The 24196-nt window shown below is 43.8% G+C and overlaps 2 protein-coding genes across 2 annotated transcripts in view; one reads left to right on the top strand and one right to left on the bottom strand.

The window, feature by feature from the left end:
- The window catches only part of SLC4A8 (solute carrier family 4 member 8), a gene marked incomplete at its 3' end in the record, with an annotated part of 89535 nt that overhangs the window by 8814 nt on the left and 56525 nt on the right, over positions 1-24196 (top strand). The window contains exons 2-6 of the mRNA XM_079714934.1: positions 9529-9610; positions 17225-17371; positions 17881-18016; positions 20309-20469; positions 22996-23184. Of these exons, the coding sequence (XP_079571060.1) occupies positions 9529-9610; positions 17225-17371; positions 17881-18016; positions 20309-20469; positions 22996-23184 (715 nt within the window). The remainder of the gene's footprint in view (positions 1-9528; positions 9611-17224; positions 17372-17880; positions 18017-20308; positions 20470-22995; positions 23185-24196) is intronic.
- On the bottom strand, positions 6594-7217 carry LOC307060013 (THO complex subunit 7 homolog; the record flags this gene model as incomplete). The annotated part of the gene is made up of 1 exon (XM_079714330.1): positions 6594-7217. The coding sequence occupies one exon, from the start codon at positions 7215-7217 to the stop codon at positions 6594-6596; it is 624 nt and encodes a 207-aa protein (XP_079570456.1).

Genomic DNA, 24196 nt, shown 5'->3' on the forward strand with positions numbered 1-24196 from the left:
AAGCAAGTTGCACAAATTTGCTGGTTTCTCAGTACATATAAAAGCTATGTTTATACTATACTGTAATGTATTAAGTGTGCAATAGCATTATATCTAAAAATGTACATACCTTAATTAAAAAATACTTTATTGCTAAAAAATGCTAACCATCATCTGAGCCTTTAGCAAGTCATAATCTTTTTGCTGGTGAAGGATCTTGCCTTGATGCTGACGCCTACTGATGGATCAGGATGGTGGCTGCTGAAGGCTGGGCTGGCTGTTGCAATTTCTTAAAGTAAGACAACAATGAGGTTTGCCACATCCATTTACTCTTCTTTCCACGAATGATTTCTCTGTAGCCTGCAATGCTGTTTGATAGCATTTTACACACAGTAGAACTTCATTCAAAATTGGAGTCAGGGGCTTCCCTCGTGGTGCAGTGGTTGAGAGTCCACCTGCCGATGAAGGGGATGCGGGTTTGTGCCCCAGTCCGGGAGGATCCCACACGCTGCAGAGAGGCTGGGCCCGTGAGCCACGGCAGCTGAGCCTGCGTGTCCGGAGCCTGTGCTCCGCAACGGCAGAGGCCACAACAGTGAGAGGACCGCGTACCGCCAAAAAAAAAAAAAAAAAAAAATTGGAGTCAGTCCTCTCAAGCCCTGCCACTGCTTTATCAACTAAGTTCATGTAATATTCTAAATCCTTTGTTGTCATTTCAGCAATCTTCATAGCATCTTCACCAGGAGTAGATTCCATCTCAAGAAACCACTTTCTTTGCTCATCCATAAGAAGCAACTCTTCATCTGTTCAAGTTTCATGGTGAGATTGCAGCAATTCAGTCCCATCTTCAGGCTCCACTTCTAATTCTAGTTCTCTTGCTCTTTCCACCACATCTGCAGCTACTTCCTCCTCTGAAGTCTTGAACCCCTCAAAGTCATCCATGAGGGTTGGAATCATCTTCCTTCCAAGTCCTGTTAATGTTGATATTTTGACCTCTACCCAAGAATCAAGACTGTTCTTAATGGCATCTAGAATGGTGAATCCTTTCCAGAAGGTTTTCTATTTACTTTGCCTCTACCCATCAGAGGATTCACTATGACAGCTACAGTCTTACGAAATGTATTTCTTAAATAATAATACTTGAAATTCAAAATGACTCCTTGATCCATGGGCTGCAGAATGAATGTTGTGTTAGCAGGCATGAAAACAACATGAATCTCATTGTACATCTCCATCAGAGCTCTTGGGTGACTAGGGGCATTGTCAATGAGCAGTAATATTTTGAAAGGAATCCTTTTTTCTGAGCAGTAGATTTCAACAGTGGGCTTAAAATATGCAGTAAACCATGTTGTAAACATACGTGCTGTCATCCAGGCTTTGTTGTTTCATTGATAGAACACAGGCAGAATAGACTTAGCATAATTCTGAAGGGCCCTAGGATTTTGGGGATGGCAAATGAGCATTGGCTTCAACTTAAAGTCACCAGCTTCATTAGCCCTTAACAAGAGTCAGCCTGTCCTTTGCAGTTTTGATGCCAGGCAATGACATCCTCTCTAGCTATGAGAGGCATCCTAGATGGCATCTTCTTCCAATAGAAGGCTGTTTTGTCTACACTGCAAATCTGTTCTTTAGTGTAGCCACCTTCATCGATTATCTGAGATAGCTAGATCTTCTGGATAACTTGCTGCAGCTTCTGTATCAGCAGTTGCTGCTTCACCTTGCACATTTATGTTATAGAGACGGCTTCTTTCCTTAAACCTCATGAACCAAGCCCTGCTAGCTTCAAACTTTTCTTCTGCAGCTTCTACACCTCTCTCAGCTTTCATAGAATTGAAGAGAGTTAGGACATTGCTCTGGATTACATTTTGGCTTAAGGGAATGTTGTGACTAGTTTAATCTTCTATCCAGAATACTAAAACTTTCTCCACATCACAGTAAGGCTGTTTTGCTTTATCATTCGTGTGTTCACTGGAGTAGCACTTTTAATTTCCTTCAAGAACTTTTCCTTTGCATTCACAATTTGGCTAACTGTTTGGTGTAAGAGGCCTAGCTTTTGGCATATCTCGGCTTTCAACATGCCTTCCTCACTAAGCTTAATCATTTCTGGCTTTTGACTTAAAGTGAGAGACGTATAACTCTTCCTTTCACTTGAACACTTAGAGGCCATTGTAGAGTTATTAACTGGCCTAATTTCAATATCGTTGTATCTGAGGAAATACGGAGGCCTGAAGAGAGGGAGAGAGATGGGGAACTGCTCGTCAGAACACAGACAACATTTATCGATTAAGTTTGCTGTCTTAAATGGGCATGGTATGTGGTGCCCCAGAACAATTACAATAGTAGTATCAAAGATCACTCATCACAGATCACCATAACAATATAATAATGAAAAAGTCTGAAATATTGCAAATGACCAAAATGTGACACAGAGGCATGAAGGGAGCAAATGATGTTGGAAAATGGTGCCAATAGTCTCGCTTCATGTAGGGTTGCCACAGACCTTCAATTTGTAAAAAATACAATATCTGTGAAGTGCAATAAAGTGAAGCGCAATAAAATGATGTACTCCTGTATTATTATTTTACTTAAAAATGGACAGTAATTCTTTAATATTATATACCCATCCAGTTGATTAAATTTCTGTTAGCACCTTATAGTTTTTTAAAATAGTTGGCTTATTTGAACCAAGATCCAATCGAGGGCCACACATTCACATTCAAGCCTGACCTTTCAAATGCTCTGGCTGATGGTGTTTGACAATGGCTCTGTTTTCTTTGGCAGGACAAAGAAAGTGGACGAACATTTATTCAGTAACTTTAGACTGTGATTAACCAATCTAAACTAGGGAAACAAACAAGTTGATTTTCAACCTGAATATTTTAGATGATTGACCTTGCTCTTTATATTTTATAGTCTTAGAGTCAAGTAATCAGTCATCCCTCCCTCTGCACCACAGCCCCACTCTAGACTCCTGCTGTGTTCTGTGCTGTGTGAGGTGTCTGTGGACAGTACTAAGCGTTGTAATTAATTGGTCCCTGCCCTCCAGATATTACAAACCTGTGGGGAAGCCAACATGAAAAATTACTCATATATATGTATATAGGTATACATATATGTGAAGTTTTATGAGGAAATATATGATCATATGAGAAAGAGTTAAAAAAACTAATAAATATTTACTCATCAAAATGTATTGGATACCCACCACATACTGGACATTGTACTAGGTGCTAGGTACATAGTGGTGAACATAAGACACAGTACCTGCCCTCCTGTAACTTACAGGAGCACAGGCTACTTACAGTGGTAAGCTACTGTATTAGGCTCTGGGAGAACAAAAAGATGAAAATATGTGACTCCTGCTGTCAGGAAATTCACAGATAACAAATAAGTCTAAAATAAAGGTAAGTTTTTTCCACCTAAAAGTTATTCTTCAGAAAGGACTTGACTTATTTTATGAGAGTCTTTACAACTTAGCTGGAAGTGAAACTGACGTGCTCTGGGAAATTGACTCAAAGCATCTATGGTAATGAGGAAAACATTGATGTTAAAGATGCATCTGAAGATTTTGAATAACATTACTTTATAAAATGTGAGAAAAGTAGTATTTCTAAGTTAACATATTATTTTATGTATCTGTAATCGTTTGTAAATATTTCAGTATGAATACTAAAAGATAAGGATTCTTTAAAAAATAAGCATAGTACCACCTAAAGAGAAAATAATTTCTTTAATATCATAAAAGATAAAAATTTCTGATTGTCTCAAATGTCATAACTTTAAAAATTATTTTATAAATAGCTAAAAATTATTTTAGTTAGTTTAAATCAGTATTCAAATTAAGTCCACATATTGAGATTGGTTTGTTGTCTCTTTTAACCTATTGGTTTTGCCTTCCTCTCTCTTTCTCTTCTTGCAATTATTTATTTTAAAAAAGATGGTGGGGAGAGGATTTGTTGTATAGCTATAGAGTTTTCCATAGTCTGGATTTTGCTGATTATATTCCTGTGGTATTTTTTTCCCACTGAACTCTGTTTCTTTGTATTTTCGGTAAATTGGTATTTGGATTTAGACAGGGACAATTTATTTGGTGAGATTACTTCATGGGTGGTGATAAGGTCTCCCATTAGGAGGCAAACAGTGTCTGGTTGTCTTTCTTTTTGTGATATTAGTGGCCTTGAAAATCAATGCAGTCCATTAGGGATTGCAAAATGGCGATGTTCTAATTCTAACATTCCTTCTTCATTTATTCTTTTCTATAATAAGAAACTTCTCTCATCTACTCTATGGTACCACTCTACGGTACAATTTAAATAGGAAAGCCGGGATAAATTTTTACCATTTTGCAAAATAATGAGTTGGTTTGCTAGTATTATCCTCCAATGTTGACCAATTAGCTAATTTTTAAAGTGACATGGTGAACTCATGGATTTAAACATAATTGATATATTCAATCTGTTACCATTATTACCCTTACTGATGTTCTTTGAGTGTCTTTTAAGAGAAAATGGCATTTTAAGAGACCACAATCTAGGTGCTAATGATACTTATTACTATTGGCTGATCTTTTTTTTTTTTTTTTGCGGTACACGGGCCTCTCACTGTTGTGGCCTCTCCCGTTGCGGAGCACAGGCTCCGGATGCGCAGGCTCAACGGCCATGGCTCACGGGCCCAGCCGCTCCGCGGCATGTGGGATCTTCCCAGACCGGGGCACGAACCCGTGTCCCCTGCATCGGCAGGCGGACTCTCAACCACTGCGCCACCAGGGAAGCCCGGCTGATCATTTTTTCTAGGCCTTTAGTCTGGACGGAGCTAGGAAATATAAATTTACAAATTTTAAAGTATTTAAAGGTATATCATTGTTGATACTTCCAGTGCTTCCAATTCAAATTCAGGACTATGTGTCCTGCAACTGTATCTGCTTTCATACCTTCTGAGAACCCCAGGTCTCAATCGCACTGAGAGTGCCAGAGAAAGTTCACATAATCACTCATATATTTTATCTCACAATACACAACAGTCTCAGAAAATTAACACCAACACTACAACCAACAGTATGACAACTAAAAAGCAGTTTAAGATCTTTTCAAATTCTTTTTGTCCTTAGGATATATGTCACTAAGAACGTTGTCAGTTATAACTTTATGGTATAAAGTTACTTGGAATAAGTTCTCTTGGAATAGTTATGCCATCAGTTTGGCACTTGTTTTCATTTTGTTTTTGATTTGTGGGAATCGCTTTTTAAAATGTAAAATTCTGTTTTTTAAAAAAATTAATTAAATTAATTTTGTTTTAAAATTATGTTAAAAATGTGCAAAATGTTATCTTCAAAGAAATTTGGTTTCTATCCTTATCTTCTTTACCCCATTCCCTCCTCTGTAGGTAACTATTTAAAAACATCTTTTACGGCTCATTCTTCCTTTGTATGTTTTTAAGTGTAAGCAGATGTTTTTGTTCCAACACCCTTTCTTAGATAAAAGTTAGCAAATTAAACAGTTTCCTCCACCTTGCTTTTTATTTATCTTTTTTATTTTTTTTATTATTATTATTTTTTTTTGCGGTACGCAGGCCTCTCACTGTTGTGGCCTCTCCCGCTGCGGAGCACAGGCTCCGGACGTGCAGGCCCAGTGGCCATGGCCCACGGGCCCAGCCGCTCTGCGGCACGTGGGATACTCCCGGACCGGGGCACAGACCCACGTCCCCTGCATCAGTAGGCGGACTCCCAACCACTGCGCCACCAGGGAAGCCCCATCTTTTTAATTTTTTTAAAGATACGAGTTTGTATTAAAATTACAAAAATGTAACATTATTAAGGTATGATTCATGCAAAGTGCCATGTTTCTGAACTAAAATAAATGGATGAGGATGGAACCTAACAAGTATTAGACATGTAATTCAATACTTAAGACAATTACAAGTGATTCAGATTTAGTTTAATTTTTAAAAAAGATCATGAAATCCTCTTGCAAGACTCTTGACTCTACAGAACAAAACGATAGAGAGAAAACATTTCAATAAAACATTTAACAACCACATTGCTCAAGTATTAAGGACAGAGATATAGAAAGTAATACATATTGATTTACTTTGCATCTTTTAATTACCTCTGGTATCAGTAATTCTTACTATCATGGAACCTCTCCCACAATAAGCATACATCACAAACATTTTGTACATAATCTCACAAGTTCACAGCCCTCCTGAGAGCCTATCCGTGGACTTCATTTTCAAAAGTGGTACGATTTCCAGAAATTGACTCATTTTCTCATATACATCCTAGAAATGCCACCTTCTCACTATCTTCCACTTATTTTGTGACCAAATCAATGTTACCAGTTAAAAACTACCTAGAATACCAACGAGCACTAACATATCTGGCTTGAAAACATTTTTGGATGTTGCTTCCTACCTTTTAAGTATAAAAAAGGCATTTCAATAAAAAACAAATATACAATGAAGTCATCTTCCTTTGTGTAAAGAAATATGAATGAACTGTGCATTAATATTTAAAAGCAAAGTAGTTCACTGCCAAAACTTTAAATGTCTCAAGAGTACAACAAATTCTGAACACACTAAGATCATGTTGCTGCTTCAATATTCTTGGGAATGGTGAGGGGTTAGTTGTTCTGTGGTTTAGGATCAGTTTCCACGCTTGTTTCTTGAGCTGCTTCTACCTTTAAGAGCTTTTCATCATTTTCCAGTATTGGCTTAAGTTCATGGAGGATACTAAGAAGAGCGTAAAACTGTTTCCTTCTCAATTCCAGCGTATCTTCAACACTTTCTTTAATATGTGAAAGATGCGCTAATTCTTTTACCAGAGCCTCTAGTTTCTTTAATGTCTTACGCCTGTCTGGATGACGGTGGATCACTTTTGCCAATGCATCATATTCTTGGTGATATTTTCGCATTCGTTTTGCTTGACGAATTTGCTTTTTGCACTCAGCAATTTTTTTACGTGCTCCAGCAATGCTACATTCTATTTCTTTGTAAATTTTTTCATAATTTTTCACTTCTCTGAGATTCATATCATATACCAGCAAAGTTTTGCCCATTGAAAGTTCACATTGGGACAGTGTGATCAGCATACGTTGGTACTGGCTGTATTCCTCTTCCTGGGATCCAGAGTTGCACCATGTAATGAAACTTTTCACTAGCAGATTAATTCTCCGATCATCTCCAGCGCCATCTCCATCAATTAGGAGACGCTTCCGTATGATTTCGTCGTCAGTCACGGGCCCCATGGCTTGGGCGGCGGCAGCGGCACAAGCTGAGGCGGCGGTTGGCGGCGATGGAAGCCAAACTCCCACAATGCAGCCGGGTAAATAGCTATGGAGACGGCGGCGCGTGCGGACGTCCGTTCTGCCGCCGCCGCTAGCGCGTGCGGACGTCCGTTCTGCCGCCGCCGCTAGCGCGTGCGGACGTCCGTTCTAGCGGCGGCGGCCCCGCGCTCCCCGAACTGCCCGGGGGCGGCCGCTGCACCTTGCTTTTCAAACTTAATATTATATCTTGGAGATTATTCCGTGGTAGTAATAATATATAATTTGAAATATGCCTATAAAACTAAATTCATAAATAAAATACTGTAAATTGACATTTGACTATTTTATCTACTTCCCTAAAAGTTTGGCCTCGAAAACTGTTCTTGAATCTTTTCATTGGGAAAATGGATTGCTTTATGTTCAGGGTTGCCTTATTTGGGAGCATAGGTGGGCAACTATAAAACAGTAAAATTAGAACCGGAAGCTGGAAATTTGAGCAGGGTCTACAAGGATGGTGAGGATTTGGTGTGCTGGAGAGTTGGGGAAGGACCTGCTAGATGACCAGACAGTGTGGAATGTGTATGGTGCCTACGGGATCAGAGAGCCTGGCTAGAGCTGCAGGTTTGGTAAAGGAAATTGATTGTCAGGGAAATAATTATTTGAAATAATTCAGGATCTGGTGAGGGTCTTGATAAGGTAGATGCCATTATCTTTGTTCTTTTAACAAAGATTTATTGAGCACCTATTTTGTGAAAAGTCTGCAGGGTGCTGGGGAAACGGGAAGAAAGATATGGTCCCTCCCTTAAGGAGCAGAGACATTTCATTACTAAAGAGAAGTACAGTGTGCTGTGGGGGCATACTAATGGGAGGTAGTCAGGGAAGCCTTCTAAGGAAGTGCATTTAGGCTGAGATCTATGGGATGATGAACAAGTGTTAGCTGCTGGTGATGGACGTGGGAGTAGCAGGGAGAGGGTGATAGTTCTAGGCCGAGGGGCAGCCCTCAGGGAAGAAAATGAGTGTGGTTCCATAACTGAAAAAATGTCCTCTATGTTTGAAAGGGCTGGACAGTGGAGGATAGAGAGGATGAGAGATGAGGGTGAATTCGAGAGAAATTGCAAACGAGGACTTGATAAGAAAAAGGAACTGTTTCCTGGAAGGCATATGATAGGCACTCAATACATGGAATGGATGAATAAATAAGTTTGAGATTTCAAATGTACACTAAGAAGTGATGGAGTCATGGGTAGGAGTGAATAAATGGGCACAGAGTACTAGTTTGGAAGGCAGATTAGTTGGGTTTTAGACACATGGATCTTGAGGCGTGACATTCTGGCGGTTTGTCAAATACTGATCCTCACAGCTTCAGGCTACTGTTGAAATTGTAAGGCTCAAGCGTGGGAAACAAAAGATAGAGTGCTTTTCCTTGGGAATTATGGTTAGAAGAAGGAGATGAGACTTAGGATGGGACAGAGGAGCAGGGTGGAGAAGTTCAAGGACAGAGTGGTAAACAGAGGTCAAGGACACCAGCTTGTACCAAATGAGACAATGTGGTTGACACCACTTGCAAAATGCCAAGATGTTATATAGACGTATGGGTGGAGTGGGGAGGGGTGGGAAAGGCACGGGATCTGAAGTCACAAGACCTGGACTCAGTCCTCGCTCTGCCTTTTACCATATTTCAGACCTTGGGCAGTAATTACTTAAAGTTTTCTGAGTATCGGGCTGCTTATTTATGAAATGAGAAAGAATGGCTGCCATGTTTGCATCTCAGAGATATTGTGAGATTGAAATTAAAAATAACTGTAAACTTGGGCTTCCCTGGTGGCGCAGTGGTTGAGAGTCCGCCTGCCGATGCAGGGGACACCGGTTTGTGCCCCAGTCCGGGAAGATCCCACATGCGGCGGAGTGGCTAGGCCTGTGAGCCATGGCCGCTGAGCCTGCACATCGGAACCTGTGCTCCGCAACGGGAGAGGCCACAACAGTGAGAGGCCCAGGTACCGCAAAAAAAAAAAAAAAAAAAGTAAAAACAAAAATATCTGTAAACCATTGGGTTTTCCCCCTCAGTGTTGCATAAAGGGTGTGGCATACACACGGTACTTGAGTGTTGTTTGTTTTTTTTTGGGGGGGGGGCGCGCAGCATGCGGGATCTTAGTTCCCTGACCAGGGGTCGAACCCATGCCCCCTGCAATGGAAGCCTGGAAACCTAACCACTGGATCACCAGGGAATTCACTTGAATGAGTGTTTGAATGAATGTATGGGTATTACTGTGGCTACTAATTTATGTTTCAACAGAGACCAGATGAAGAAGCTGTGGTGGATCAGGGTGGGACCAGTACAATTCTCAACATCCACTATGAGAAAGAAGAGTTGGAAGGTAAGCACCGCTGTTCTATGTACCGAGGGAAATCAGCAAGAGGCAGCCTGGTGTGGGAGGAGCAGCTTTACCATCAGGAGACCTGGGTTGGAGTCCTAACTCTTCTTCACTAGCTGTGAGACCTTGGGAAAATATCACTTAATTTCACTTAGCCTCATTTTCCTCATCTGTTAAATAAAAGTAGGGATAATAATACCTGTCTCACTGTTAGGATCTAGTAGACAGACAGCTTGTGAGACAGTACTTTCAGCACAGTAAAGTCCAATATAAATATTAATAAATGACCTATTCCTTGAGAATGTGAAGCACTCAGATCAGTTTATTTATTTATTTATTTTTGCGGTACGCGGGCCTCTCACTGTTGTGGCCTCTCCCATTGCGGAGCACAGGCTCTGGAGGCGCAGGCTCAGTTGCCATGGCTCACGGGCCCAGCCGCTCCGCGGTATGTGGGATCTTCCCGGCCCGGGGCACGAACCCGTGTCCCCTGCATCGGCAGGTGGACTCTCAACCACTGCGCCACCAGGGAAGCCCTCAGATCAGTTTATTGATTCTTGACAACTGCTTGGAAATATAGATACAAATTTATACAAAAGAAAATAAAATACAAATAGTTTTAAAAACTCAGTTTGGCCATAAAACCCTGTTTTTACCCCATTTCCAATGTATGCTCTTCCCATTCTAACTATACCCATTTCTGCCTGGTATTTTCATCTAAACAAGAAAAGGGAGAACACACACGCACCTATAACATATTTGCTGAGAGTTCACAGCATAGAGTTGTATAAAAACCCACTGAAGTGGAAGGGAAGGAAGAGGCCTTTTAATTGACCTGCTCTATCTAGTTTACCGTATCAAGGCTCTTCTTCCTTTCTCTCCTCTCCCACCCCCACTCCCCCATGACCCTTCTGTGCTGTCCTTCTGCTTTCCTTTTTCCCACGCAGCCTAGTTTCCTGGTAATGTTGGCAATGCTCAGTTTTATTAAAGAAAGGCTCGCGTCCACTATAGCTTGAATGGGAACCCACATTTGGCTCAAAAGCCTTTGCGCAATCTCTGCAGCATCTCTTGCAACGTTGAAGGCTATGATACAGTACCTTTCTAATGACTGAGACAGCACGTGAAGTGTTCTCTCTGTACAGCTTGTTCCTGTGCTGGTTTTTTTTTTCCATCAAAGTTGTACGGTCTCCAGAGAAAACTTGTCCTTTGGATGGGAGAGCCAAAGCTGTAGAGGCTGACTCATCCTCTGGGTCTGTTACCGTGAGAACTTACGTGGGTGGCTCTGTGGAGGTCAGTGGAGTTCAGACATATCAAGGTCAAGCTTTCGAAGTTATTTTGACCAGATGGAAGAGGAGCCAGTGTGGGTTTCAGCAGTTGGGAGAAAGGGGAAGAAGGCAGGGTGTGGAGATGGGAGGCTAACATTTGTTGAATGACCCTTGTGTGACAGGCATTTGATTAGGCACTTTATACAAGTTGTCTTTTTAATCTTCACAGCAACCCAGGCAGGTAGGCATCATCCCTATTTTACGTGATGGGGAAACTGCTCAGGGTCATCTAGCCTAACAGCAGGTGAGACTGGGATGGAATTCTGCTCTTTCCACTCTGCCACACTGCCTGCAAGGGAGGACGGTACCCAGCGTTAACCACCCAGCCTCAGCTCCTTGCTCCATCATATGAACATTTTTATGTGTTGCCCCACCCCTCCTTCTGCCCTGATAATCCTATTGCCTCCCTACCGTCTCACTGTACTGTGGGGGTACTTTTACTTTTAGTTTAGTTGTCTGGGCCCACTAGACCTTTGCCCTCAGCAAAGAGGTAACCATTTATGAACACTCTTATCTACTTGGGAGTAATAATAAGCCTGGGAAAACACTCTTGGATCCGGAGGACTGGGTTCCATCGCAGAGGTCAGTTGAGTAATTAGCAGTAGGAGCATCTTCTCAATATGACATCATCTATTCCTTACGAAGTATCCATTTTCCTGTAAAAGAAGGCCGTCTGTGATGATGGTGTTGCTAGGGGAAAACAGTCCTTTATACATAGACCTTTTGGAAAACTAGAATCTTATTTATGTTAGCACTTAAAAAAAAAAAAGCACTACAGGAAATGGGGGACAAATAGTGCCCACTCCTCAGGCCTGATGTGGTTCTCAAGTAGCTCCGGAGAGGAGAAGAGGAAGTTGGGATTTGCTGTAGGATTGGCTATGCTGTGCGCCCCGCCCTGACTCACTCCGAGGGCAGCCTTAGGGCTCAGTGAGGCTGCACTCAGGGAAGTGCTGTCTCTGGAAGGCGTGGAATAAAATCAGTCCCACTCTGATGGAAGACAAGTAAAGTGTTCTAACTGTGTTCGAATTTGCCATGTGTGCCATGATACAAGGTTCTGCGGCTGCAGATAAAGCTCTGGGTCTTCCTTCCCCTTTGTTCTATACCCTCTACACCATGTGACATAAACCATTTTGAGAACTACTTCTGAGATGTAGTCTCTGGACATTGTTAGAGACTTGTAAACGTGTTTTTTTTTTTTTTTTTTTTTTTTTTGCAAAAATTAACTCCATCAGCAGGAGAAGGTGCATTAAACCATAACATGGCTTTTTTTATATACATGGGAAGAGTCAAAAGCAAACAGTAGGACAGATTTCCGAAGAGAAACTCACAAAGAGCAATAGTCCATGATTGCTTCAGCGGACTCTCCCAGTCCCAGAACACCACCGAGCAGTGGCTTTAATTAGAGGAATGGCTTTTTCTGTCTTTTCTGGCAGATCATTATTCCTGATTAACTACTAGACTAATGAATCCTAGAGTAAGTTTGGTACCTTCTAATAAGTTTTTAACAGAGGTAAGAGCCATTTGGCCTTAGTTATAAGTTGAAAAAAAAAGGCTTGCATGTGCTTCACATGTTAGACTCGCCCCGCGGTTACTGACTTTGTGTCAACCTGAAGCCCAGGGGATGGGACACCCGTCCGTGTGAGCTGATGAGTTCTGTGCGCATGCTTGATAAACAGTGTGCTTGGAATGTACTCCGCCTCGGAAGGCCCGGGTTCCATCTGCAGGGTGGGCTCCCCCTGTGATTTCTGTCCTGCTCTGCAAGGTTCCATCCCAGTTCACTAATGATTGCTCTCTGTACGTATGTACATACTTAGTTTAAAAATAAATTCTAAAATTACATCTTCTAATAAGTTTTTACTGAATGAATACTTGTATTTGCACACAGTCCCCAGAGAGTAGGTTTGACCATAACTGGAAAAAAGACTGGAAAGAAGGCAGAATTTAGGTGAGTAGGTAGGTAGATGAGGGGGATGAAGACTGTGTGGGTAGGAGAGCAGTTGAAAGGCCAGCAAAGTGACCACAGGATTGGTTTAGTAAAGTCATTGGGCTGCAGAATCCCGTTAGATGGACTGGATTTTATTGGTGCTGTATTCATTTCCCAGTGTCTATTTGTTTGTCTTCTTCTTTGATTTCACTCAGAATATCCAAGTCCCTGCTTCCAAGTCTCCAGCCTAGAAACTGATGCCTAGTTTTCTGATAACCACTCGGTCATTCTTAGCTCTGTGTCCTGCTGGGGCTTGTTTTCATTTTTGCCTGTCTCTCTGGTGTTTTCAAAAGGCAGGTGCTGTGGTTGGCTAATGTTTGTGGGAACTGATTGGACCAAAAAATTTTCTTAGAGAAGGAAAAGTCTTCCTTGGTAACTCTTTCCAAAAGTCCCCTTATCCAGGAACTCTTCCTGGAATAAGCTCTCCATCCTCAGGCTGGCTAGGACCTTCTCAATCATCCCATGCCCTGGTGAGTATTTCATCCACTCGAAACACATTCACTTTGGTTACATGTTCCTGTTGTGACCCCCTTCAGATCAGAGGCCTTCTTAGTTCAGGTTGTGTACTCCTGAGGGGATCCTAAGGGGTTATGTTCCTGGTGGAGGCACCTAGGAGGTATTCCATTTTCTGAATATTTGTGGAGCGATGACCATGTGGAAGATACCGTGCTTTGTTATGTGAGGGATTCCAGGAGGAAGAAGGTCTGACCTGGGACTTTGAGGAGCTTGCAGATGAATAGCGGGAGAAAGACTGATAGATGCCTAACTTTAATGCAAGGCACAAGATAAGTTCATAAGAGAATGCTAGCCAAGGACTCGGGGTTTACAGGAAGGAGGCAGCACCTCTGATCAGGGGGATCAGCAAGAATACCAAGAAGGAAGGTGCATTTGCGATGAGTCTTGAAGGAGTGAGGCAAGTCAGCGTCTGGAAAGCATTGGTACATCTGTGGAAGAGCAGTTTGGTTTAGGTGGAGGAGAGTGTGAGGTGAGGGTGGGAGCATCACCTGAGGCCATGAGGAGGAGACAGAGTCAAAACCAGGCTGTTGGGCTTCCCTGGTGGCGCAGTGGTTGAGAGTCCGCCTGCCAACGCAGGGGACGTGGGTTCGAGCCCTGGTCCGGGAAGATCCCACATGCTGTGGAGCATCTGGGCCCGTGCGCCACAGCTACTGAGCCTGTGCTCTAGAGCACGTGAGCCACAACTACTGAGCCCACATGCCACAACTACGGAAGCCCGTGTGCCTAGAGCCCGTGCTCCGCAGCAGGAGAGGCCACCGCAATAAGCCCGCACACCACAACGAAGAGTAGCTCCCTCTTGCTGCAACTAGAGAAAGCCCGCGAGCAGCAGTGAAGACCCAGTGCAGCCAAAAATAAATAAATAAAATAAATAAATTTATTAAAAAAAAAACACCAGGCTGTTCTGTTGTTGGTGTAGATGCAGAAGGTGTACATCTCTAGATATTTTTCCCCCAGAACATTTATTTGGTGTGAGCATGTGTGCGATTTCCACTTTGATCTCTCTTGAGATGATCACTCAGTTCTTTTAGAGAGCTTTCCCTTTGTTTCCCTGTTGAATGTATAATTTGTTCTAGAGGAAGAAAAAACTAGAAAGGAGGCTGGGGCCCGAGCATGCTGGAGCATGAAGGGTCCCGACTGTAAGAGTGTGCCGTGATCAGAGCAGTGCTTCCGGAGGGTTTGTTTGTAGGATCGAATTGGTGGGGGAGGCAGGAAGGAGGCCCCTGCTGTTGTCCAAGTGGGAGGAGAGAAAGACTTGACATCTCTAATCTATGGGATGGAGTGCTGAGGGGCAAGGTGGAAATCCAAGGTAATGCTGAGATTTCAAGCCTGGAAAGTTGAGAGAATGCCATGAACAGAAACATAGAAGTGAGTATGAGTCTGATTTGAGATGGAGGCTGCTGAGTTTGCTTTGGAACATATTGAGTCACTGGAGGTAAAGATTTGGGGATCACTTGCAGAAGTAAACTTTGAAATCAGGAGAGCAAATATCACTAAAAAGAGAGAAGAAAGGGACCAAGGACAGAAACCTGGGGAACCTTCCTTTGGTGGATTGTGGTAAGGCTGGAGAAGCAGTCAGAGGAGTGCAAGTGAGCCAGGGAAGGCAGTGGTACAGGTATGGGAGAAGCCCAGACCACCAAGGGGAGGAAGTAGTCAAGGGATGGGGCTGCTGCCTGGAGCATGGTGGGCTCTGCAGAAAGTCTTTTGAATTGAACTGAGAGACACGTAAGATGATAGAGATTTGGTGATTTAGTGGGCTTTGCCATCCCTAATGAGGGCAGTTTCAGTGGAGAGCGGCCACATGCAGAGGCTGTGGAACAAGGAGATGGTGAGGAAAGGGAGCTAGGTCGGTACACTGTTCTTGAACATGACTTGATGGAGAAGGTAAGGGGACAGGCAGAAACTTGGGAGAATAGCACTGCACTGGGAACATTTCTTTTTTATTTTTATTTTAAAATATTTATTTATTGAATGAGAGATTCTTTAAATCGTTATAGTGTGCAAAAGTTTCACACACGTGATTTCATATAATCCCATAATAACCCTTTTTTCTCCCTACTCCTATATTGCCTATCCCTCCTCCGCCTCCCCCCTCCACCACTGGTAACCACTGGTTTGTTCTCTATATCTGTGAGCCTGCTTCTTTTTTGTTTTATTCACTGGTTTGTTGCATTTTTTAGATTCCACATATAAACGATATTAAAGAGTATTTGTCTTTCTCTGTCTGATTTATTTCACTTAGCATAATGCCCTCCAAGTCCATCCATGTTGCTGCAAATGGCATTATTTCATTCTTTTTATGGCTGAGTAGTATTCCATGGTATATATGTACCACATCTTCTTTATCCATTCATCGGTTAATGGACACTTAGTTTGCTTCCATATTTTGGCTATTGCAAATAATGCTGCTATGAACATTGGGGTACATGTATCTTTTCGAATTAGTATTTTTGTGTTTTTCAGATCTATACCCAGGAGTGGAATTGCTGGGTCATATGGTAGGAATATTTCCTTTTTAGGTAAGAGGGACTTGAGAAACCCGTGGAAGGGATGGATGGAAAGGAGAGACTGAGGATAACTGATGGAGTGGGACCCAGTGGGGTGGGAGGCAATGCTTATTAGCCTGGAAAAGAGGAAAAGCTGGAGGAGGAAAGTGAGCCTGACTGAGAATGGAGGGAGTTCCCAGGACAGGGCCTGTCTTTTCAGTACAATATGAAGCAAGGTCACCTGCTCAGAGGAAGTGTGGGTAAGGTTGTGGATTTGAAGACAGTGACTAAAGACTGTAACAGCTCCTGTGGTGAAAGATGTGCGGGGGCAGCCTGAGATCCAGAGTGTCGAGCAGCAGTAACTGGGCAGAAATGTGGGAAGATCACTGCTCTGTGTATCCAGGTGTAGCATCCCTGCAGCTACTGATTCTGGGCTCCAGGCTCACCAGGAAGACCGGGGAAACCAGGTGGAGGTGAGAGAGGTCTGGAAGTCAGGCACAAAACAAAATAATGTTTATGGATGGAATGAGAGAGTAGGAAGGAGGAACTGGAGAGGAACACTAGGGGATCACTTACTTTCTTGTGTTCCCCTCTTTTTGTAAAATAGTTAATATCTCTCCCTTATGCTCCCAGCCTTATGCCCGCTATGATTTGTAACTAGTCTCTCACTGCTATTCTAGATGGTGCAGAAAAAATATAATGGAAACTGATCCTGGAATTTACTGGCTGCTAAAGTTGATTCCAGGCATCGTGTTAAGCATTTTACATACATCTCTTATTTGCTTCTCACAAAAATCTTCTGAGTTTAAAGAATAAGCTTCAGTATTCCTTTTTAAAGACAGTCACAGAGAGATTAGATAACTTGTTGAGGGTCACACGGCTAGTGAAAGATGAAGTCAAGTTTTGGACCCGGGCAGGTTGACCTGAGCACTTAACCACTTTCTCAAATGGCCTCCCTGCCGAGACCTGCTGTAGGCGTCATGGCATGACTGCATCATGTTTTATCAATTGCTCAAATTGTTGTAGTAGCAACAACTAGCGTTTGTTTCGGACTCTACGGTTTGCAAATCATGTCCACGCCCATTATTTCCTTTGATCTTAACAACATTCCTGTGAGGTTTGCAGCCACGTACAGGACTGAGACCTTCAACTCCCCCATCTCTACAGCTTCAGTCCTGGAGGTCTTTGAAGTTTATCATTACAGCGTTGTGACCAGGCCAAAGGACTGTACTCTTTTTCTTCTCCCCTCTCATATATACTAGCCTCCTTTTCCTAAAGGAGTTCTCTCCACAGACCTTCTGCTTCTTTTCAGGTCATAGGACTCTGTACGTGGGGGTCCGGATGCCGCTGGGCCGGCAGAGCCATCGGCACCACCGAACCCATGGCCAGAAGCATCGGAGACGAGGGCGGGGCAAGGGAGCCAGCCAGGGGGAGGAAGGCCCCGAGGCCCTGGCCCATGGTAACACCTCGGGAGGGAGGGCGGGTGGGAGTCCATGCGGGGAGGCCTGGTGAGGCCAAAGGGGTGTGGGATGGACGTGGAGCAGGGGGTGGTCTTGATTCTCTTCCACAGACTTTCCCCAGCTTGCTTCCAGGAAGAAGAAATACCTCTGAGAATCAAAAGTATCTTCCCGAAAACTTCACAGTTCAGGCCCCCCAAATCAATATCATAGAAGGTGAAATCATTTGCTAGAGAATTAGCCATTCTTTTTGATCAAATTCATCAGATTTCTAGTTTCTCATGGGTTTTCTTCAAATGGTCTTACTTAATAATTTTTTCCTCCCATGAAACTGCTTCCAAAGAATAGCTTTTTTTCTGGGAATAAAGAAATCTTTTTGACCTGAGTTCAGGATTATCTTCTGTATGTTCCTGAAGTTGTGAGGCCCCCAGGTGCGCTGAGTATGGCAGGATGCTATTTCTGTTCTAAGCTGAGGCTGGGAGCAGACCTTTCTCCGTGGCTGATTTTCCAGACACACCATCTCAGCGTGTTCAGTTCATTCTTGGCACCGAGGAGGATGAAGAGCACGTGCCTCACGAACTGTTCACAGAACTGGATGAGATCTGCCTGAAAGAGGGGGAAGATGCCGAGTGGAGGGAGACAGCCAGGTGAGGCCTTAAGGTAGCCTGGGTCCAGATTTGCTTGGGGCAGACAAATGTGTGCCTTTCCGTGAGTGACAGGCCTGCCTGCCTTTTATTTCTTCATGGGAGACATGACGACTGACATGGGAACTGAGGTGCTAGGGTCCTCTGTGGGAAGTCTTGATGTTGGCCTCTTTGTCATGTCTGTGGTAATACCTATGTCAGTTGACCTTGAGCCCGGGATTGGTGACAGAAACACAGAACGTTAAGGGGGTCCTCTCTTACTAGCTCCTGGGCTCTTAATATTAAAGGTCTGGCTTGGGCTTCCCTGGTGGCGCAGTGGTTGAGAGTCCGCCTGCCGATTCAGGGGACATGGGTTCGTGCCCCGGTCTGGGAGGATCCCACATGCCGCAGAGTGGCTGGGCCCCTGAGCCATGGCCACTGAGCCTGTGCGTCCGGAGCCTGTGCTCCGCGACGGGAGAGGCCATAACAGTGAGAGGCCCGCGTACCGCAAAAAGGTCTGGCTTATAAGATGCCTGAGGGGGCCGCCTTGGTTTAGACCTAGCCCAGCAGACATAGCGTAGGTCCAGGCTTTTCCTGCACGTGAACCATAGCATAATTTGGGTTTTAATTCACTGGAAATTCCAGAATTTTTGAGACATCCCATCGGACAGTCCAACTTCACAGATACCTTTGGGATTATAGCCAGCCCAACAGTAGGCCTCCCTGGATTAGTTGTAGAGTGACTATGCTTGTCTAAGGCCCAAACCCCAGAAGAGCCCTCAGATTGACCAGGGCCATGTCTAGAGCTCCTGCAGTGACTGACAAGTGAGACTTCTGGGTGATACAAAGCCGGCGTACCTGAGCCTCGGGGAAGAAGGTAAGGTGGGTAACCAGCGAAGCGTGGCTCTACCTTTCATTGGAACAGCGCTTCCTGGATACCTGCTGTATCTGTGGGTGTGTTCCCTGGGTAGAGAGGATTAAACAAGCCAGTCAACCTGGTACCAAGCAAGGAGACAATTAGCCTTGTCATTCTGTCTTTGCCAGCGTGTGAAGGTCACACAGATAGGCTTTTTATTTTTGTAAATTAATTAATTAATTAATTTATGGCTGCGTTGGGTCTTCACTGCTGCACGCTGTCCTTCTCTAGTTGTGGCGAGCGAGGGCTACTCTTCGTTGCGGTGCGAGGACTTCTCATTGCGGTGGCGTCTCTTGTTGCGGAGCATGGGCTCTAGGTGCGCGGGCTTCAGTAGTTGTGGCTCGCGGGCTCTAGAGCACAGGCTCAGTAGTTGTGGCGCACAGGCTTAGTTGCTCCGCGGCATGTGGGATCTTCCTGGACCAGGGCTCGAACCCGTGTCCCCTGCATTGACAGGCGGATTCTTAACCACTGCAGCACCAGGGAAGCCCCCCAGATAGGCTTTTTTTTTTTTTTTTTTTTTTTTTTTTGCGGTACACGGGCCTCTCACTGCTGTGGCCTCTCCCATTGCGGAGCACAGGCTCCGGACACGCAGGCTCAGCGGCCATGGCTCACGGGCCCAGCCGCTCCGCGGCATGTGGGATCCTCCTGGACCGGGGCACGAACCCGTGTCCCCTGCATCAGCAGGCAGACTCTCAACCACTGCACCACCAGGGAAGCCCCCCAGATAGGCTTTTTAAAAAGATAAATATTATCATTTTATTAATGTGATTTGTCAGTGTATCCATATGATATAGATGAGATCTGTTATTTTTTAATTGCATAGGCAATGTGTGCTCACTATAGAAAATTAGAAAATAAAGATAAGCAAAGAAAGACGAAAATTTCGTGACTACCTACCAAGCCAGGGATTATGAGGAATATAACATTTGATGTCTTATACATGTATGTGTTTGTATTTTAAAATTTTTCTTTAAAGAAAAATGGAATCAGTTTTGCACTGTTTTATAACCTACTTTGTTCACTTACCAGTGTACCCTGAACGTATAGATTAGATTACAGTGTTCAATATGATTATTTGGGTATCTTTCTTTGTGGCTTATGTTAAAAACTCTCTCCTGGGGGCTTCCCTGGTGGCGCAGTGGCTGAGAGTCCACCTGCCGATGCAGGGGACACGGGTTCGTGTCCCTGTCCGGGAAGATCCCACATGCCGCGGAGCGGCTGGGCCCGGGAGCCATGGCCGCTGAGTTTGCGCGTCCGGAGCCTGTGCTCCGCAGCGGGGGAGGCCACAACAGTGAGAGGCCTGCGTACCGAAAAAAATAAAAAATAAAAAATAAAAAACCTCTCTCCTGAAAATTCCTCATTTTCTGTCTTTAACATCTGGTTGTTTGTAATGCTTCCAGGTGGTTGAAGTTTGAAGAAGATGTTGAGGATGGGGGAGAGCGCTGGAGCAAGCCTTACGTCGCAACCCTTTCACTGCATAGTCTCTTTGAGCTAAGGAGCTGCCTTATTAACGGAACGGTCCTTCTGGATATGCATGCGAACAGCATAGAAGAAATCTCAGGTAAGGTTAGGTGAGAGAAAACAGAGGAATGTTTGTGTCAATTAGGAAGAGTGGTGTAGAGGAAAGAAGAAAGTGGCTGTGTGTCCTTGGGCAAGTCACTTACCTTCCCGACCTCAGCGCCCTCAGCTATGGGATGGGTTTCAAACTAAGAAACTACCCTACCTATTCCACAGGCTTATTATGGGATACAAATGACATGGTGTGAAGTCTTCCATTTGCCTGTTCATTCGGCAAACGTTTATTTTGTATCTATTAATGCTTGATAATGTGCTAGGCACAGGGGAATGAAGATAAGATACAATTTCTGTCCTCAAGGAGCTCCCCTTCTAGTGGGGAAAATAGCCATGGGTGCAAGAAAAGAGCTCTGGTTTGGTAATAATTAGAGAAAGGGGCACCTGGGAGTTGTGCAGAGAAAAGGGGGTTAGAGTGAAAGAAAGATTTTAAAATATGGCAGCTAGGGAAGACACGTATGAAGTTGAGCCAAAGTACCCCCACTTCTTCAGCAAGACGTGAAGGGGAGATGTCTGATGGAGTTGCCTGGTACAGGTGAGTGTAAGTTACTATGTTTTAGGAATGGAGTTTGATAAACACCTGGGTGCATGTGAGGATTTTCCTCAGCTTGGCTTTGTTTGGCTGGACAGGTTAAATAAAGATTTCTCCAAACTTTTCTCCATTTCAAGCATCCAAATAATTCTGCCTCTCTGGGATCACATGGGGACCCAGGGAGGGGTCAGTACTGATGGGATCTGGTGTCACCTCCGAAGGCCCTAAGGGAAAGTTATTCCATGCTTCTTCCAGTTTCTAGTGGCTCTAGGTGTCCCTTAGCTCATGACTGCATAACTCCAATCTGCCTCTGTCTTCACCTGAACTTCTTATCTGTGTCTCTCTCATAAGGATATTTGTCAGTATCATCTAAGATGATCTCATCTTGAGATCCTTAGTTACATCTGGGAAGACCCTTTCCACAAATAAGATCACGCTCACAGGTTCTGGGGGGTTAGTACATAGATGTATCTTTTGTGGGGGAGGCACCGTTCTAACCACTATGAAAGCCAAGAGAGGAGGGAGTTTCAATTCATCAGTGTCAGATGCTATAGAGAGGCCAGGTTAGGTAAGGACCAGAAACATCTGCCAGATTTAGCAACTGGAAGGTTGTTGATGATTTTATTAAAAGCAATTTCATTGAGGCAGCCAAATTGCAGGGGTTGAGGAATTTTTCTTTTGAGAACTTTAAGAGATAGGGGAGAGAGAGAGAGAGAAAGAGAAAGAGAGGGAGAGAGGAGGCAGTAGATAATGGGAGACCTGGGGTGGACATTCTCCTTCTTCTTTTTTTTCTTTCCAAGATGAAGGATCCTGAAGCATGTTTATAATATGGGGCAAGGAACCGATCAATATAAAGGTTAAAGATAGAGAAACCTGGATCTTCCACTTAATATTTGAAACAGATTTTCTTTATTTATTGCTTCCAGCACTTGGATAGTCATAGATGGAGTTGGAGTTGAAGACAGGTTGGAGTTTTGGGGAGGTGGGGGAATGGATATGTAGGGTTGAAGTAAAACTGCTGTGGTTCTTCACATCAGGTACCTGAGGTATTCATGTTAGTGATAAGGATAAGTAAACAGTCTCAAGTGTTTACTGTGAATGAGCACTTTATACATCTCATTAATTTTTTATAACAATCTTCTAAGGTAGGTGATAATATTAGCTCCATATTACAGATGAGGAAACTGAGGTACAGAGAGGTTATCACACAGAAAGTGGTAGAAGTGGGATAACTGTGGACCTTTAGCACTAGAACCCATGCTGTTAACTGGTGTGCTGACTGCCTCTCAGTAGCAGGTATTGGGATTTTTTCCCCCTCAGTTCTGCCAGGCTTGGCAGGTAAAGGTTGATGCTTGGTGGTAATTATGTGGGGTACTTAATCAAGAACGACTTAATTATTCTTGGAAGTTCCACTTTTACATAGTCATTTGGAGTTCTACAGTTATAGTTTCTTTTGACAATCACAGCAATGTTAAAATCTCTGAGAAAGGGAATGTAGAGGAACTTTGGTAGATGACCGAACAAAATGGTAACAATGTGGACTTTTGAGTCAGACAGTCTTGGGTTTGAATCCCAGCTCTGCAACTTACTAGATGTGATACCTTGGGGAATTTGTAATGTTCGGGCCTCAGTTTCCTGATCTGTAAAAATTGTTATAATGCCACCTAGTTCTCAGGGTTTTTTATAAGGATTAGATTAGATAATTATGTAGAAAGTTCAGAGTGTAGTTCCTAGCACATGTTAAATGCTCAATAGTTTCCATTTCTAATAATAATGATTTGTTACATGAATAACGTATAGTGTGTCACAGCTGCTATCATCAAATAGCTCTTTCAGGCACTGAAGCAGAGACTGTACATCAGTGACCCTGGTAGAACTGCTTCCGCCTACTCGTTGTCCCTTGCCCCTCACCCCACTTGACCTTGGTCTCTTTGGGTTCACTGACCATCAGTCTGAGTGTTCATGTTAGCACCTGCTTTCCAGACCTGATCCTGGACCAGCAGGAACTGTTCAGTGACCTGAATGACAACATGAGGGTTAAAGTACGGGAAGCCCTTCTCAAAAAGCATCATCATCAGAATGAAAAGAAGAGAAATAACCTCATCCCCATTGTTCGCTCCTTTGCTGAGGCTGGCAAGAAGCAATCTGATCCACATTCGATGGATAAACATGGTAAGATTATTAGGAGTAACTGTTTTCTCTTTTGATTAATAAGACATTTAGGAACTAGTTGGAGATGCTAAGTTGCTAGAGCGTAGGGGCTATATTTCTCTAATATGCTTTCATGCTCACTTAGACACGGTCCTTTTTGGTGGATAGGCACGATGGGTGGCTGGGGCTGGTGACGGTCATCTCTTGTGGCGCTAGGGATGCATGCCTCAGATAGATCTCAGTGGACCCCAGGGGAGAAGTTTGTGCCCCAGAATGGCCTCAGAACTGATGTGGCTTTGGGGAGGTAGCCACATTAGGGATAATTCGGGACCAGAGAAGTTCAACTGGAGCTTTTTAGAAGTAAACAAATGTCTTAGATTAGGGAGGCAAAATGCAGTAGTGTAAACTCTTGAGTCAGATTTCCAGGCTGGAGATTCTGGTTTCACCTTGCAAAGTGTGTGACCTTGAGCAACCTCCGAAACCTCTTTAAGTCTTACTTTCTCCTCTGTAGAATAAGGATAATAATGAGATCTGCTCCCTCAGTCTATAGTGAGGCTTCAATAAATTAATCCATGTAAAGCCCTGGAGCCAGGTGCCTGGTGGGTTGTAAACATTCAGTGAATTTCAGCTGCTGACTAGTTTCCTTTTCTGAGGCCTAATCTGTTCTGGTCTCCTTGTCCCCACATTTACTGGATCACAGTGTGCAGGGGATGTGCCTGGGAGGCTAAGTTTTTGAGAAGTTCTCCATAGGACTTTATGGTATGCACTCCTGGTTAAGGATTACTGCCTTTAATAGAGGAAGAAAAGAGGATCACAGATGGTTCAGGAAGAGGGTGCAGGAGTAGTCAGACCTCTGTTCCCCCCTTTACTGCTAACTGGTAGGTAAGGAGATAGGTATGTGTGGGTCCTTGCTTCATAGTCATCTGGACCACTTCTCTGTGTGGACTTTGCAGGAGATAGTCATAGCCAGCTGATGATGGACGGGGCGTGTCAGAGGGGGAAAGGGCAGGACTCGGAGAATTCTGTTTGATTT

Source organism: Hyperoodon ampullatus (genome assembly GCF_949752795.1).
Source record: "Hyperoodon ampullatus genome assembly, chromosome: 11".
NCBI lineage: Eukaryota > Metazoa > Chordata > Mammalia > Artiodactyla > Ziphiidae > Hyperoodon > Hyperoodon ampullatus.